The sequence below is a fragment of the Dendrobates tinctorius genome, unplaced genomic scaffold, assembly GCF_039654945.1.
Source record: "Dendrobates tinctorius isolate UK_male_01 unplaced genomic scaffold, ASM3965494v1 ptg000202l, whole genome shotgun sequence".
In the NCBI taxonomy this organism is placed as follows: domain Eukaryota; kingdom Metazoa; phylum Chordata; class Amphibia; order Anura; family Dendrobatidae; genus Dendrobates; species Dendrobates tinctorius.
Window position 1 is genome coordinate 2,905,697 of NW_027361869.1, and position 15,189 is coordinate 2,920,885.

At 40.9% G+C, this 15,189-nt stretch overlaps 1 protein-coding gene across 12 annotated transcripts in view; it reads left to right on the plus strand.

Moving 5' to 3' along the window:
- Nucleotides 1-15,189, plus strand: part of MAPK8IP3 (mitogen-activated protein kinase 8 interacting protein 3) — a 115,835-nt gene that overhangs the window by 38,151 nt on the left and 62,495 nt on the right. For 11 of the 12 annotated variants that reach the window (XM_073553614.1, XM_073553619.1, XM_073553617.1 and 8 more), the window contains 3 exons: nt 14,076-14,133; nt 14,867-15,019; nt 15,100-15,154. In XM_073553614.1, the coding sequence (XP_073409715.1) occupies nt 14,076-14,133; nt 14,867-15,019; nt 15,100-15,154 (266 nt within the window). Of the gene's footprint in view, nt 1-2,087; nt 2,106-14,075; nt 14,134-14,866; nt 15,020-15,099; nt 15,155-15,189 lie in introns of all 12 variants that reach the window. The other variant, XM_073553625.1, reaches the window with a different exon arrangement.

The following is a 15,189-nucleotide window of genomic DNA, read 5'->3' on the forward strand; positions in this document are numbered from 1 at the left end:
ACATACGTGTGTGTGTGTGTGTGTGTGTGTGTATATATATATATATATATATATATATATATATATATATATATATATATATATATTACATTTTGAATCACTGCCCTTTTACCCATTCAAAAACAAATCCGTATAAAAAGTCAGTATACTCAGTATATCCATTTCCATAAACCTCTAATCTATCAAGATATAAAATTGAATTAACCCACTTATTAATCTAAAAGAAATGATAAATCAGAATGCTGAAATTTGTGATTTTTGGCATGTGGACCTCCCTCAAAATTGCAGTAAAAGCGATCAAAAATGTCTTATGTACCCCAAAATGGTACCAATAAAAACTACACCTTGGCATAGAAAAACAAACCCTCCTGCAGCGCCATTGACGGAAAAATTTAAAAAAGTGATCGGTGACACAAACTAAACTTCAGACTTTTTTTTAAGCCACTAATACAATTGAAAAACTATACAAGTTTGGTATTGCCGTTTTTACCCTGCAATGAAAATATAATAGTGACATACACAATGGCAGAATTGCATTTTTTTAACCATTTTTCCCCTCTTGAGGTATTGAAAATAATGTATGGAAAAATGGGAAAAAAATTCCAACTTGTCCAACATAAAGCTATCCCCGATATGGCTTGGTTGAAAGTAAAATAAAAAAGTTCTGACTCGTAAAAGAGGGGGAGGTGCAAACAGCCGTATATTCTCTCAGCCAAGAAAATCAGGTGAATTATGCAAATGATGCAATAGTCAGAGTTTGATTAGATTCTCTTGGATAGGAGAAGATGGAGAAAAGAATTATCGTTCTTTTTCAGTCTGTGGAAAAAGGACTGCACTCAGATGTCATCCAAGTGCAGACCAGTGGTTTCCATGGACTCAATGACTTGCATGAACGAGTTTGATCTGAATATCGGATCAAACGCAGACATGCAGCGATTTTCGAGGAAGAAATTGAACATGTGCACGGCCCCATAATATTCTATGGGGTCCAAGTGTGATCTGATGTTTTGTCGGATCACACTCGGACTGACAATACTATTGTTTGCACAAGCCCTTATAGTTAGGACAACCTCTGAAACCAATGTTTGCGCAGCAAGAAGAGGAAGAGTAAAGGGCCTGTCACACTAAGCGATATCGCTAGCAATATCGCTATAACGTCACTGGTTTTTGTGATGTAGCAGCGATATCGCTATGTCTGATACTTACTTCCGACCGCTCCCCCGCTGGTTATCGCTGATCGCACGAGAACGTCCTGGACCGTTTCTCTTCGGGCGCTTCCTACTGGGCTTCCTGTGGAGAGACGAGCGACGCGTGGACGCGGGCGGGAGGATGTCAGGATCGCCGCGTCTGACAGGTAAGTAGCGACCGCCGACTGCTGCTATGTCGCTGGTGAGATCTGCCTGTGTGGCAGCTCACTAGTGACCACTTAGCGATGCACCAGCGATCCTGACCGTGTCATATCGCTGGTCGGGATCGCTGGTGCATCGCTAAGTGTGACAGTACCTTAATTGAAACAATTAACTAATATAAATCTGCACCCCGCCCCCACCTATCTCAGACATTTACGGTATAACCCCAGGAGTCTGATAGAGGCAGGCCTCTCCGCTGGGACCAGCATCTATCTATCTGAAGGATGGGGCCCTGTCTCATGCCACCCGGAAAGGAGAGGTGTACATGCGTGGATCTCCAATACCTTTAACATTTGTGGGCACGCGTGCTCACTCACAAACAGCCGGAGATACTCGCGCATGCACAGCTACCTCTTTATTCCAAAGAATCAAAAATGAGAGTTCCCCTTTTAGAAATAATGAGAACAAGCCGCAAAGTCAGATCTACAAAATGTGACATTGCAAATCCTCGAATCTGGTACCTATCTGCGCCTGGAGCACTGGGAAACACTCTGGGCGTTGGGGGCTCTGCATGGCTGGCGGTATAGTGCACACGTCTAGAGCGTACGGGTGGCGGGTGCTCACTATAGGGCAGTGCATGGCGACAATCGCTGCATGGGCCGATCTGCGATCACTTCTTAACTGCTGCTCTGTTTTTCTCTACCCTCTTTGCTTCCTCCCATGTGGCTGCGCTCCTAGTGAGGGATGATTTCTTTGGTAAGGCTGAGGTCTGCGCTCTCCTGTCAGTCCAGGCCTCCCGATTGTTTTGTGTCTTTTTTTATTTATTTTTTTTAATAAAAGTTGTTTTTTTGTTTGTTCTTTTTTTTCTTTTTTAACTTACAGAAAAATTAATTCTATTGCAGAGGGGCCCTCAGATGCTAAATCTGTAACAGGGCTCCTTGCTCCTATGTGCCATATATAATACTGGTGTCCTCAAGTGGGACAGATGGAACGTTTGGTCTTCTTTAGATTCTGACCCTGGGTGCGATTGTTACTGCTGCACTCCTATAGTTAATAAATCCTGGTGCCTATTGGGCTGGGGCAACACGGCAAGATTGCCTACGAGAGAAGTCGCTCTGTCGAAGTTTACTATGTGTCGCTGATACATCGCTGAGCAATATTAATGGATGGGGGCACACTGCCACCCCAAGGGTACTGCGACGTAGCATCCACACAGAGCAACCTCTGACCGCGCAGACTCATGTCTGAGTAACCCCAGCCTCAGCAATACACAATCCTGAGCAGTCAGTTCCCTCCAGGTCTCTGGCAGTCCAGGGAAAACAGCACACTCAGTACTGAGAGAAAAAAAAAAAAAAAAAAAAGTTTGTTCCAGCTCCTTTAAAAAATTTAATCCTTTAATGATTCCAAAAAAGTTTTCACACGATTAAAAACTCCACAGACAGTGTGCAAATATGAGTGCAAGTGACATGTTTCGATCTATTACAGATCTGAAAGATCTGTAATAGATCGAAACATGTCGCTTGTAAGGATTAAATTTTTTAAAGGAGCTGGAACAAACTTTTTTTTTTTTTCTCTTATTACAAGATGACATCGCATCAGGATGGAGTTCCCTGCACCTGATGGTCTGGTTGGTGAGCTGGCTTTGGTTTTATACCATTTTCTTTTTATATAAGTGCACTCAGTACTGCCCTCTCCTGGAAGCAATCTGTAAAGTCACACTGAAAATGCTATTTCTGGGGAAATCTTATTTTATCCAAAACAAACAAAAAGACCTGCGCTAAAAGGATTAAATAGAGGCTGCAAAAATAGACAAATGATGTACACAGGCACCACCTAAGTAAACATGTATCAGTTCAATAAAAGTGCAAACTACAGTACAAATACAATAGATAATCGCACATAAAACAATAGCACTAAACACTCATCCTCAAGGAAACAAGCATGCACTCACCAGAAAAAAGGGGATGATGATGATGAGAGCTGCAGAGGATCAATCACACAGAGGCGGTAACAATGCTGGTTTGCACATGAAGCGCCGCTGTGAAAAGAAAGCTGAGTGTGTCCCGGAATAAACAAGGACATAAATTACAGAGACAGCAGGGGTTATATACCAGGCAGAAGTAACTGGAGCACAGTGCAGGGCAATAATGACTTAGGAAGTCCGTGCACAGATGGCGTGCTGCCAAAACAAGAAGCCTGTGCACAAGGCACAGGGGAGAGAGCAGGATGTGAAAGGAGCGGGAAGTGTTGTGAGCTCATTTTCTCGTTCACCTTTGATGTCCGATGAACTCCCTCTGCTGGTGAAAGGAGGTGGTGAAACTGATTTGGATAGGAGAAACCTGTCACCTGAACAGGTGGATTGAGATTGGACATCCGGAATCTCTGAGTGGATATAAGGCAGCCGACGCCCTGTAGGGTTGCTGGTGATTTCTCTGCTCTGAGCTCTGGCCTCCAGTTCAGTTCCTGTCTTCTAAAGCTAAGTTTTGCTCTGTTATTGTTCCATGAGATTTTGTCTGATTTGCTTAGTTTTGTGTTCTGCCAGCCCCGGCTGGGGCTTTGCTGAATTTCCATTTTTGTCCCTGATCGGTTAAATCTCTTTTGCTCTGTCTTCAGAATATATCGGAGTGCTGATATAGGGATTTTGAAGTCTAGTGACTTCAGGGCCGTTTTTCCTATCAGACGTGTTGGGACATTTTTGGTAGGGTTTTTGCGGATTGCAGCCAGCATCTTTTCTGTCCTTTCCTATCTAGTTAGTTGGGCCCCATCGTTTGCTCTGCCTGTCTTTCTGTCTGTGTTTGTGTTTTCATCTGTTTTCACCGACCATACATGTTGGGGGCTGTCTATTGCTTTGGGGTCTGCTCTGGGGCAGTTTAGATTTCCCCTTTCTTTCTTTAGGCTTATTTAGTTCTCCGGCTGTGAAGAGGCGTTTAGGTCCACCGTAGGAACGCTCCACGGCTACTGTTAGTTGTTGTGAATAGGATCAGGGGTCTGCAATCCGCTAGCTACCAACCTCTCCGGTTTTCTGGACTTAGCTTGCATTTTTGTTTTTTCCTTCTCCGGTGACTCATTCATAACAGGGAAGGGCACGCCCCGGCCGAAGGATTCCCTGGAAACCCGCTTAGAAACGGCCGCCCGAGAGTACCTGGGCATGTGACATCACAGCCTGTACGGGGCAGTAAACAGGTCAAAAAGCAAACCAACGCGTTTCGAAGGCGGAAACTGCCTTCTTCATCAGGGTGCCTGAGCTGCCCAGGCAGCATCCATAAATACCCTCGTAGCTAGCAAATTAACCCTCCTCCTGCCTCCTATTAGAAAGGACTAAAGTATATCTAATACCGCGCTCTAAACATGATGTGAAAAAACAAAAATAAAAAAGAATACCTCTGAAGAACAGTGAATCAAATAGTGCAGTAAAAATAAATGTGCACATTTTACCCAAAAATGTACAAAAAAGGGGGGGAACAAAAGCAGAAAAAAAGAGGAAAAAACGTAAAAATAAGAAGTATAAAATAAAAAATGAAATAATGAGTAAATGTACAAAACTATTAAAATAGTCCTCCTTTTATTAATAATTGGACATTCATAACATGAAAAATCAAAAACATGTTTTTTATGATTAAAAATTAGATTTTATTTTATAAATATATAAAAAATATATAAAAACCAGGCCCATAAGCCGGGCACCAAATACCAATTCGTCTGCGTGTAACAGACACCTATTGACTCAGGCAGAGTGCCAAATAGTGGTGCAACATGTAATGACCCTCAGAAACATATCACTAAAACATACAAAAGTGTGCAGCTAATTATACTACTAGCTCGTAATTAAAACAATATTAGATTAAATTAGATCCTCCAGCTGGCAAACGAATTCTTTAAAATTCAGCAATCGAAAAAAAAATTTTTTTTTCTTTTTTAATTTTTTAAAATTATCCATGATATTTTACTGGAAGGCATAGATTTCTAACTCCTGATTGAGGCCCTTTGGGACCAAACAATCAAGAGTATAAATCCATTTTGACTCAGCCCTAGACATGGCTTTGATGAAATCACCACCTCCTAGGGTTCTGTTGCACCTTCTGGATGGCACAAAAAATTGCACCTTTTGCCGATTTGTTGTGAAATTCATTAAAATGACGTGATAATGGATGACCGTCATAGCCCTTTTGGATGTTAGTAAGGTGTTCTTTAATGCGAGTCATTAACTTCCTTTTTGTACGACCTACATATAGCTTGCCACAAGGGCACTCAAAGATATAACCCCTGTTGTGTAACAAGAGAGAGTCTCCTTAATAGAGTATTCCCTATTGTCCCTGGGTCCATAAATGTGCGGACCTGTGCAGTTTCTTAAAGCTTGTAGTAGTGTAACAAAAACACGTACCACATGGTGTAAACCCTGACCTCTGATTTGCTAGAGTTGAAGGTCCATATGTTTTTGATTTGTATTGAATAGTAGGAGCCACAAGATTCCCCAGTGTCTGAGCCCTACGGTAAACAAATCTAGGGCAGTTTGGCAGTATATCTCCTATGATTTTGACCCTTTGAAGCACAGACCAATGTTTTTGAATAATTCTTTTAAAACCTTGGTAACCTTCATGGAACTGAGTGACAAACGGGAGCTGATGAATTTGTTGCTTAATATCTGTATATACCGTAATGTACTATCGGGATTTGCTTTATGTAATAAATTGTTTCGGGGTATTGCGTCTACGTCCTGTTTAGCTTGTTCCAATAACGGAACAGGGTATCCTTTCTCGATAAACTGATGGGTTTAAAGGTTAGATGCCTCATTATAATTCTTAGGGTTCGTGCAATTACGCTTAATGCGAGTATATTGCCCCTTAGGAATATTGGTCAACCAGACCGGGAGCTGACAACTAGACATGTGAATAAAACCATTAGAGTCAACCTCCTTCTGGTAGCACTTAGTACATAATCGATCCCCTTGTGTATAGATGGTTAAATCCAGAAAATTAATGGTACAAGTGCTTACCGTTGGTGTAAATTCAAGGCCAAATGAATTTAAATTAAGCTCTGAAATGAAAGCATCCAACTGATCTCTAGAACCCTTCCAAATGAAAAGGATGTCGTCGATAAATCGAAGCCACAGGGCCAGACCAGTATGTAAATGGCCCCCCTGGATAAATGAAAGACTCCTCCCACTTGCTACATACAAGTTAGCATACGCAGGAGCAAAGCGAGTACCCATCGCGGTCCCACGCGTTTGCAAATAAAAATAACTCTCATAAGCAAAATAGTTATGATGAAGTATGCAGTGAATGCATTGTTCAATGAACAAAGCTTGAGTCTCTGGGTAAACCCCTAATTTTTGAAGGTAGCAGCCTGCTATTTGACATCCTAAATCCTGGTCTATTACTGTAAATAAAGATTTAATGTCCAATGTGCCAAGAATAAATTGAGGATTCCATTTCACCTCTTCTAAAACTTTTAATACATGACTAGTGTCTTTAAGGTACGCAGGAATAAGTGACATACACTTTTGAAGATGGACATCCACATATTTAGATAAGTTGGAAGTAAGGCTATTAATGCCTGAAATAATTGGTCTGCCCGGTGGACTAGACAGACATTTGTGGATCTTAGGAATATGATAAAAAATGGCCAGGCTTGGATTGGTGTTCAAAATAAATTGATACTCCTTCTTGTTTAGTATACCCAAAGATCTACCCTTAGTACATAAAATCCTCAATTGGTTAATGTAATGAGAGTGTCACTACTCAACTTTTTATAGGTTACTGAATCACTCAAAAGCTTCTGTGACTCCGCTTCATACATAGAGCGGTTTAAAATGACAATGCCACCCCCCTTATCCGCAGGGCGGATGATAATATCGTTATTTAGCTGAAGATCTTTAATTGCTTTCTTTTCTTGTAAATTGAGATTACCAGGTATAAACCTGGTATCTCTTTTTTGTAATCTCCTAATGTCCTTTGTGACTAATTCATCAAAAACAATAAAAGCATCTGAATGCTCATTGATGGGGTTAAAGTGGGAAGGATTAGACAGTGAAGTATGAATATATTCACTTGGTAAATAGGGGTACTAGTACCTTGGGATTTTCCTTTTTTTTAAAAATGCTTTTTAACAGCTAAGTTCCTCAGATACGTCTTGAGACAAATATACAAATCAAACTGTTTAGCCCTAACAGTGAGAGCAAATTTCAAACCCTTTTGGAGTAGAGTGTTTTCCGACTACCTGTTTTAAATAACGACTTGCCTGGCCTTGGAATATTTTTCTTTAGTTATGAAGCGGAGTCGCAGAAGCTTTTGAGTGATTCAGTAACCTATAAAAAGTTGAGTAATGACAATACCTCTCATTACATTAACCAATTGAGGATTCTATGTACTAAGGGTAGATCTTTGGGTATACTAAACAAGAAGGAGTATCAATTTATTTTGAACACCAAAACAAAGCCTGGCCATTTTTTATCATATTCCTAAGATCCACAAGTGTCTGTCTAGTCCACTGGGCAGACCAATTATTTCAGGCATTAATAGCCTTACTTCCAACTTATCTAAATATGTGGATGTCCATCTTCAAAAGTGTATGTCACTTATTCCTGCGTACCTTAACCCCTTCAAGACCGCCAATATGTATATATACTGACCTGAGATATAAGAGAATATCATCCCCATAAAGGTGACAATCCAGCAGCTTTCGGCTGTCCACTATATCTGACAACTTGCTGTATCACAAATGATCGGTGTCAGCACCGTCCATATCTGTTTAACCCCTTAGTTGCTGCTGTCAAAAGTGACTACATCAAATAAATGGTTAAAAGATTGTGGGGGCTTGCACTTTAATCTAATTGACACACCAAGATCATGATTGTGTGGTCCTGATGTTTGCCATAGCTGTTCATGGCCAAATAGCAGCCTTAAGGCCCTTTTACATTTAGCGATGCACCAGCGATCCGACCAGCGATCCCACCCGGTCAGGATCGCTGGTGCATCTCTAAATGATCGCTAGTGAGCTTTCATACAGAAAGACCTCACAGCGATGCAGCAGTGACGCAGCGCACGATACTTACCATTCACACACAGCGATCCTGCGTCCTCCCGCCCGCGTCCAGCGTCGCTCGTCGTCACAGCAGGAAGTCTCAGCAGGAAGCGCCCGACGAGAAATGGAGCCGGACATTCTCGCGCGATCAGCGATAACCAGCGGGGGAGCCGGTCGCTGGTAAGTATCACACATAGCAATATCGCTATAACGTCACAAAACCAGTGACGTTTTAGCGATATTGCTAGCGATATCGCTTAGTGTAAAACCCCCTTTAGAGTCTCCCGGCTATAGTGGTCAGTTCAGAAGTTAGCGACATTTAGGTGGTAAACAAGCACTTTTTCATTCCGGCTATACCACTTTGCATTAATTCCTAAAAATCACCTGAAGGGTTAATAAACTACCTTACAGCAGTTTTCAATATGTCAGGGGGTGCTGTTTTTAAAATGGTATCACGTTTCGGGTTTTCCAATATATAGCACCCCTAAAGTCACTTCAAACCTGGATAGGTCCCTCAAAAAAATAAATTTTGTAAATTTCCTTGCAAAAATGAAAAATTGCTGCTACATTTTTAAACCTCCTAAAAGGCTAGCAAAATAAGTTAGTTTTAAAAATGGTGCTGATGTAAAGCCGACATGTGGGAAATGTTATTTATTCATGTTTTTCTGTGGTATGACTATCTGGATTAAAGGGATAATCATTCAAAGTTTGAAAACTGCAATTTTTTTTTTACATTTTTGTCAAGTTTCTGATATTTTTATAAATAAACACAAAACATATTAAACTAAATTTACTATTATCATAAACTATAATGTGCCACGAAAAAACAGTATCAAAATCACTGGTATTTGTTGAAGCATTCCAGAGTTATGACCACATAAAGTGACACTGGTCAGAATTAAAAAAATTGGCCCGGTCACGAAGACAATAGTCATGTATTAAAAGTTTTAGAAGAGGTGAAATGGAATCCTCAATTTATTCTTGGCACATTAGACATTAAATCTTTTTATACAGTAATAGACCAGGATTTAGGATGTCAAATAGCAGGCTGCTACCTTCAAAAATTAGGGGTTTACCCAGAGACTCAAGTTTCGTTCATTGAACAATGCATTCACTTCATACTTCATCATAACTATTTTGCTCTTAAGAGATATTTTTATTTGCAAACGCGTGGCACCGCGATGGGTACTCGCTTTGCTCCTGCGTATGCTAACTTGTATGTAGCCAAGTGGGAGGAGGCTTTCATTTATCCAGGGGGCCATTTACATACTGGTCTGGCCCTGTGGCGTCGATTTATCGATGACATCCTCTTCATTTGGAAGGGTTCTAGAGATCAGTTGGATGCTTTCATTTCAGAGCTTAATTTAAATTCATTTGGCCTTGAACTTACACCAACGGTAAGCACTAGTACCATTAATTTTCTGGATTTAACCATCTATACACAAGGGGATCGATTATGTACTAAGTGCTACCAGAAGGAGGTTGACTCTAATGGTTTTATTCACATGTCTAGTTGTCAGCTCCCGGTCTGGTTGACCAATATTCCTAAGGGGCAATATACTCGCATTAAGCATAATTGCACGAACCCTAAGGATTATAATGAGGCATCTAACCTTTTAACCCATCAGTTTATCGACAAAGGTTACCCTGTTCCGCTATTGGAACAAGCTAAACAGGACGTAGACGCAATACCCCGAAACAATTTATTACATAAAGCAAATCCCGATAGTACAGATATTAAGCAACAAATTCATCAGCTCCCGTTTGTCACTCAGTTCCATGAAGGTTACCAAGGTTTTAAAAGAATTATTCAAAAACATTGGTCTGTGCTTCAAAGGGACAAAATCATAGGAGATATACTGCCAAACTGCCCTAGATTTGTTTACCATAGGGCTCAGACACTGGGGAATCTTGTGGCTTGTACTATTCAATACAAATCAAAAACATATGGACCTTCAACTCTAGCAAATCAGAGGTCAGGTTTTTACACCATGCGGTACGTGTTTTTGTTGCACTACTACAAGCCTTAAGAAACTGCGCAGGTCTGCATTTATGGACCCAGGGACCAATAGGGAATACTCTATTAAGTAGAATCTCTCTTGTTACACAACAGGGGTTATTTATATCATTGAGTGCCCTTGTGGCAAGCTATATGCAGGTCGTACAAAAAGGAAGTTAATGACTCGCATTAAAGAACACCTTACTAACATCCAAAAGGGCTATGACGGTCATCCATTATCACGTCATTTTAATGAATTTCACAACAAATCGGCAAAAGGTGCAATTTTTTGTGCCATCCAGAAGGTGCAACAGAACCCTAGAGGTGGTGATTTCATCAAAGCCATGTCTAGGGCTGAGTCAAAATGGATTTATACTCTTGATTGTTTGGTCCCAAAGGGCCTCAATCAGGAGTTAGAAATCTATGCCTTCCATTAAAATATCATGGTTAATTTTAAAAAATTAAAAAAAAAAAAAATTTTTTTTTTTCGATTGCTGAATTTTAAAGCATTCGTTTGCCAGCTGGAGGATCTAATTTAATCTAATATTGTTTTAATTACGAGCTAGTAGTATAATTAGCTGCACACTTTTAAGATAAGATAAGATAAGATAATCCTTTAATCGTCCCACCATGGGGAAATTCAGTGCATTACAGCAGCAAGGAAGGAACAAGTACAGATACAGATGCATAAAGGCATTACATTGACAGTAGGTAGGTACATATGCGAAAAAAAGATATAACCGGACTATCACAACTTTTGGATCTATCAGTTCACTGTTTGGGTCGTACTCCGTTTTGGACAATGCTGGTTATACAGCCTAACTGCAGCAGGAAGGACTTTCGATAGCACTCCCTCTCACATGAAGTAGCCGGTCACTGACAGTACTGCACATCTTTGTCACGGTCTCATGCATGGGATGGGAATCATTCTGCACCATGTAGCTCACCTTGGCCAGTATCCTCCTGTCGCCTACTTCCTGAACTGGATCAAGGGGGCATCCCAGGACAGAGCTGGCCCTTCTAATCAGTTTGTCCAGCCTATTCCTGTCCCTGGTTGATATGCCACTACCCCAGCACGCCACACCAAAGAAGATGACTGATGCCACAACAGAGTTGAAGAAGGATGCAAGGAGTGCCCCCCTAACTCCGAAGGCTCTCAGCCTTCTGAGCAGATAAAGCCTACTTTGGCCCTTCCTGTACACTGCATCCAAGTGATGGGCCCAGTCAAGCTTATTATTGAGGATCACACCAAGGTACTTATAGGTGTCGACTATCTCAATGTCATTTCCCTGAATGTTCACCACTACTGGTGGATTTTTTCCCTTGCGAAAGTCCACCACCAATTCCTTGGTCTTCCCGGAATTAATCCTAAGGTGGTTCCTCTGACACCACTCCACAAAAGCTTGGTTAGTATCTCTGTACTCTCTTTCATCTCCTCCTGTGATGAGGCTTACTATTGCAGAGTCATCAGAATACTTCTGCAAGTAGCAGCTAGATGAGTTGCACTTAAAATCCGCAGTGTACAGTGTGAAGAGAAACGGGGCAAGAACTGTACTTTGAGGTGCCCCTGTATTGCAGATCACCATGTCTGACACACTGTCCCGAACCTTTACAAACTGAGGTCGGTTTGTGAGGTAGTTAAGGATCCAGGTGGAGAGTTGGAGGTCCACGCCAACAAGGCCCAGCTTGTCTCTCAGTAGACCTGGCTGTATGGTATTAAAAGCACTAGAGAAATCGAAGAACATTATTCTCACAGTGTTCCCAGGTTTCTCCAGGTGAGAGAGAGTCCTATCTAGAAGGTAGATAATGGCATGTATGTTTAGTGATATGTTTCTGAGGGTCATTACATGTTGCACCACTATTTGGCACTCTGCCTGAGTCAACAGGCGTCTGTTACACGCAGACGAATTGGTATTTGGTGCCCGGCTTAGGGGCCTGGTTTTTATATATTTTTTTATATATTTATAAAATAAAATCTAATTTTCAATCATAAAAAACATGTTTTTAATTTTTCATGTTATGAATGTCCAATTATTAATAAAAGGAGGACTATTTTAATAGTTTTGTACATTTACTCATTATTTCATTTTTTATCTTATACTTCTTATTTTTACGTTTTTTCCTCTTTTTTTCTGCTTTTGTTCCCCCCCTTTTTTGTACATTTTTGGGTAAAATGTGCACATTTATTTTTACTGCACTAATTGATTCACTGTTCTTCAGAGGTATTCTTTTTTTATTTTTGTTTTTTCACATCATGTTTAGAGAGCGGTATTAGATATACTTCAGTCCTTTCTAATAGGAGGCAAGAGGAGGGTTAATTTGCTAGCCACCTAGGGTATTTATGGGTGCTGCCTGGGCAGCTCAGGCATCCTGATGAAGAAGGCAGTTTGCGCCTTCGAAACGCGTTGGTTTGCTTTTTGACCTGTTTACTGCCCCGTACAGGCTGTGACGTCACACGCCCAGGTACTCTCGGGCGGCCGTTTCTAAGCGGGTTTCCAGGGAATCCTTCGGCCAGGGCGTGCCTTTCCCGCTCCTTTCACATCCTGCTCTCTCCCCTGTGCCTTGTGCACACACTTCTTGTTTTGGCAGCACACCATCTGTGCACGGACTTCCGAAGACATTATCGCCCTGCACTGTGCTCCAGTTACTTCTGCCTGGTATGTAACCCCTGCTGTTTCTGTAATTTATGTCCTTGTTTATTTCGGAAGAGACAATTTGCATAATTAGCATTTTTCCCAGTGGAGCATTGCGGCTTTAAGTCTCCTCATCTCGACATGCTTAGCATGTCATTCTCTGCAAGGAGAAATGATACTTCTTGGATATTGGTCAGACGCCTCTCTCACAGCCAAACCAGAACTCACACTTTGCACTGACGAGGGGCAGTACCCCGAAACACAGTGTCTGCAAATTGAGATTCTGGCTTGGCTTTTATCCTAAGTCATGTAACAAGGCTCGTTAAAGGGTCGACATTGACTTTCAGGATTGCTACTTCCAATAGGTGGCACTAGAGTTCTAGTCCTCTTCCTCTCTGAAGAGACAATTTGCATAATTAGCATATTTCCCAGAGGAGCATTGCGGCTTTAAGTCTCCTCATCTCGACATGCTTAGCATGTCATTCTCTGCAAGGAGAAATGATACTCTTGTTTATTTTGGGGCACACTCAGCTTTCTTTTCACAGCGGCGCTTCATGTACAAACCAGCATTGTTACCGCGTCTGTGTGATTGATCCTCTGCAGCTCTCATCATCATCCCCTTTTTTCTGGTGAGTGCATGCTTGTTTCCTTGAGGATGAGTATTCAGTGCTATTGTTTTATGTGCGATTATCTATTGTATTTGTAGTTTGCACTTTTATTGAACTGATACATGTTTACTTAGGTGGTGCCTGTGTACATCATTTGTGTATTTTTGCTGCCTCTATTTAATCCTTTTAGCGCAGATCTTTTTGTTTGTTTTGATTTGCTTTTTTAAACTGTGGGCTGACACCGACCTACACTAGACCTAGCAGCTGGGGAACTATTAGTGTTTATTGCTTGGTAAGCGCTTGTGTGATCTGTTGTTTAAATCTTATTTTATGTTTCCTTTTCTTCTTACTGTCTGTGTTATGTCCAATAAGAGGGATACACAGCAGAATAATGAGTCTGTGCGGGGAAAGGGAGCGGGGGCTTATCTATCATTGCCTGACGCCTGATTTTCTACTGTTCTTACAGGGATGGGCAAAGAAGTGGGCAATCTCCTGTTAGAAAACTCCCAACTTCTCGAAACCAAGTAAGATGCTTGTTTATTTTCTTTAACCTAAGTAAACTGTTCTATAGTCATGGAAAATGTGACTCCCATGTGCATCTGTCTGATATTTCTTTCACATATATTAGATCATAACACTGGAATCATAGACTAACCTCAACCGCCTAATGACAACTCCATCAGTCCATTTATGTCTTATCTAACTATCATCTATGTATCTATCTATCTATCTATCTATCTATCTATCTATCTATCTATCCATCATCTATCTATCTAGCTATAATCTATCTACAGTATTATCTATCTATCAATCTATTATCTATCTATCTAAGACCGTGCTTGACAAAGACCGTGCTGTGAGGTTGAAACGTTGCACCACTTGGTGCTGGATTAAAGCCCACAAGTTTTACTTGAACTGGAGTGCTGCCTGATTTTTTTTTCCATTTACATTTTTCGTTGGACAACCACATTACTTAGGAAGTATTGCACCCAAAATTTTCTCAAGTTTGTGCTGCTGTCTGTTTTTTCTATCTATCTATCTATCTATCTATCTATCTATCTATCTATCTATCTGTCTATCTATCTATCTATATGGAAGCAGCACACCATTGTAGGATCAAATCACGTGCATTCACTAGGTTTGGTACATACCTGAGAAGCTTCTTTGCACCCTATAAGTATTTTTTGTGCTGATTTTTATTCTCTTTTTTTTCTATATCTATCTACCTATCCATCCTCCTACTATGTCTTTTTTAAGGAATGCATTAAACATTGTTAAGAATGACTTGATAGCGAAGGTGGATCAGCTGTCAGGAGAGCAGGAGGTACTGAAGGGCGAACTAGAGGCCACTAAACAGGCCAAAGGCAAAATGGAGACCCGTGTGAAAGAGCTGGAAGAGGAACTTAAAAGGTAGCAAGTAACGATGTAATATATATTAATAATTCCGTGATTTATTCTTTTCATAAATTACTTTTTTTTTCAAATTTAAGGGTGAGATCTGAAGCCATTGTCGCTATGCAAGAGCCTAAGGAGGAGGTGGATGAAGTAAGTGACCCTGATATTCTGTAATAGACGCATGA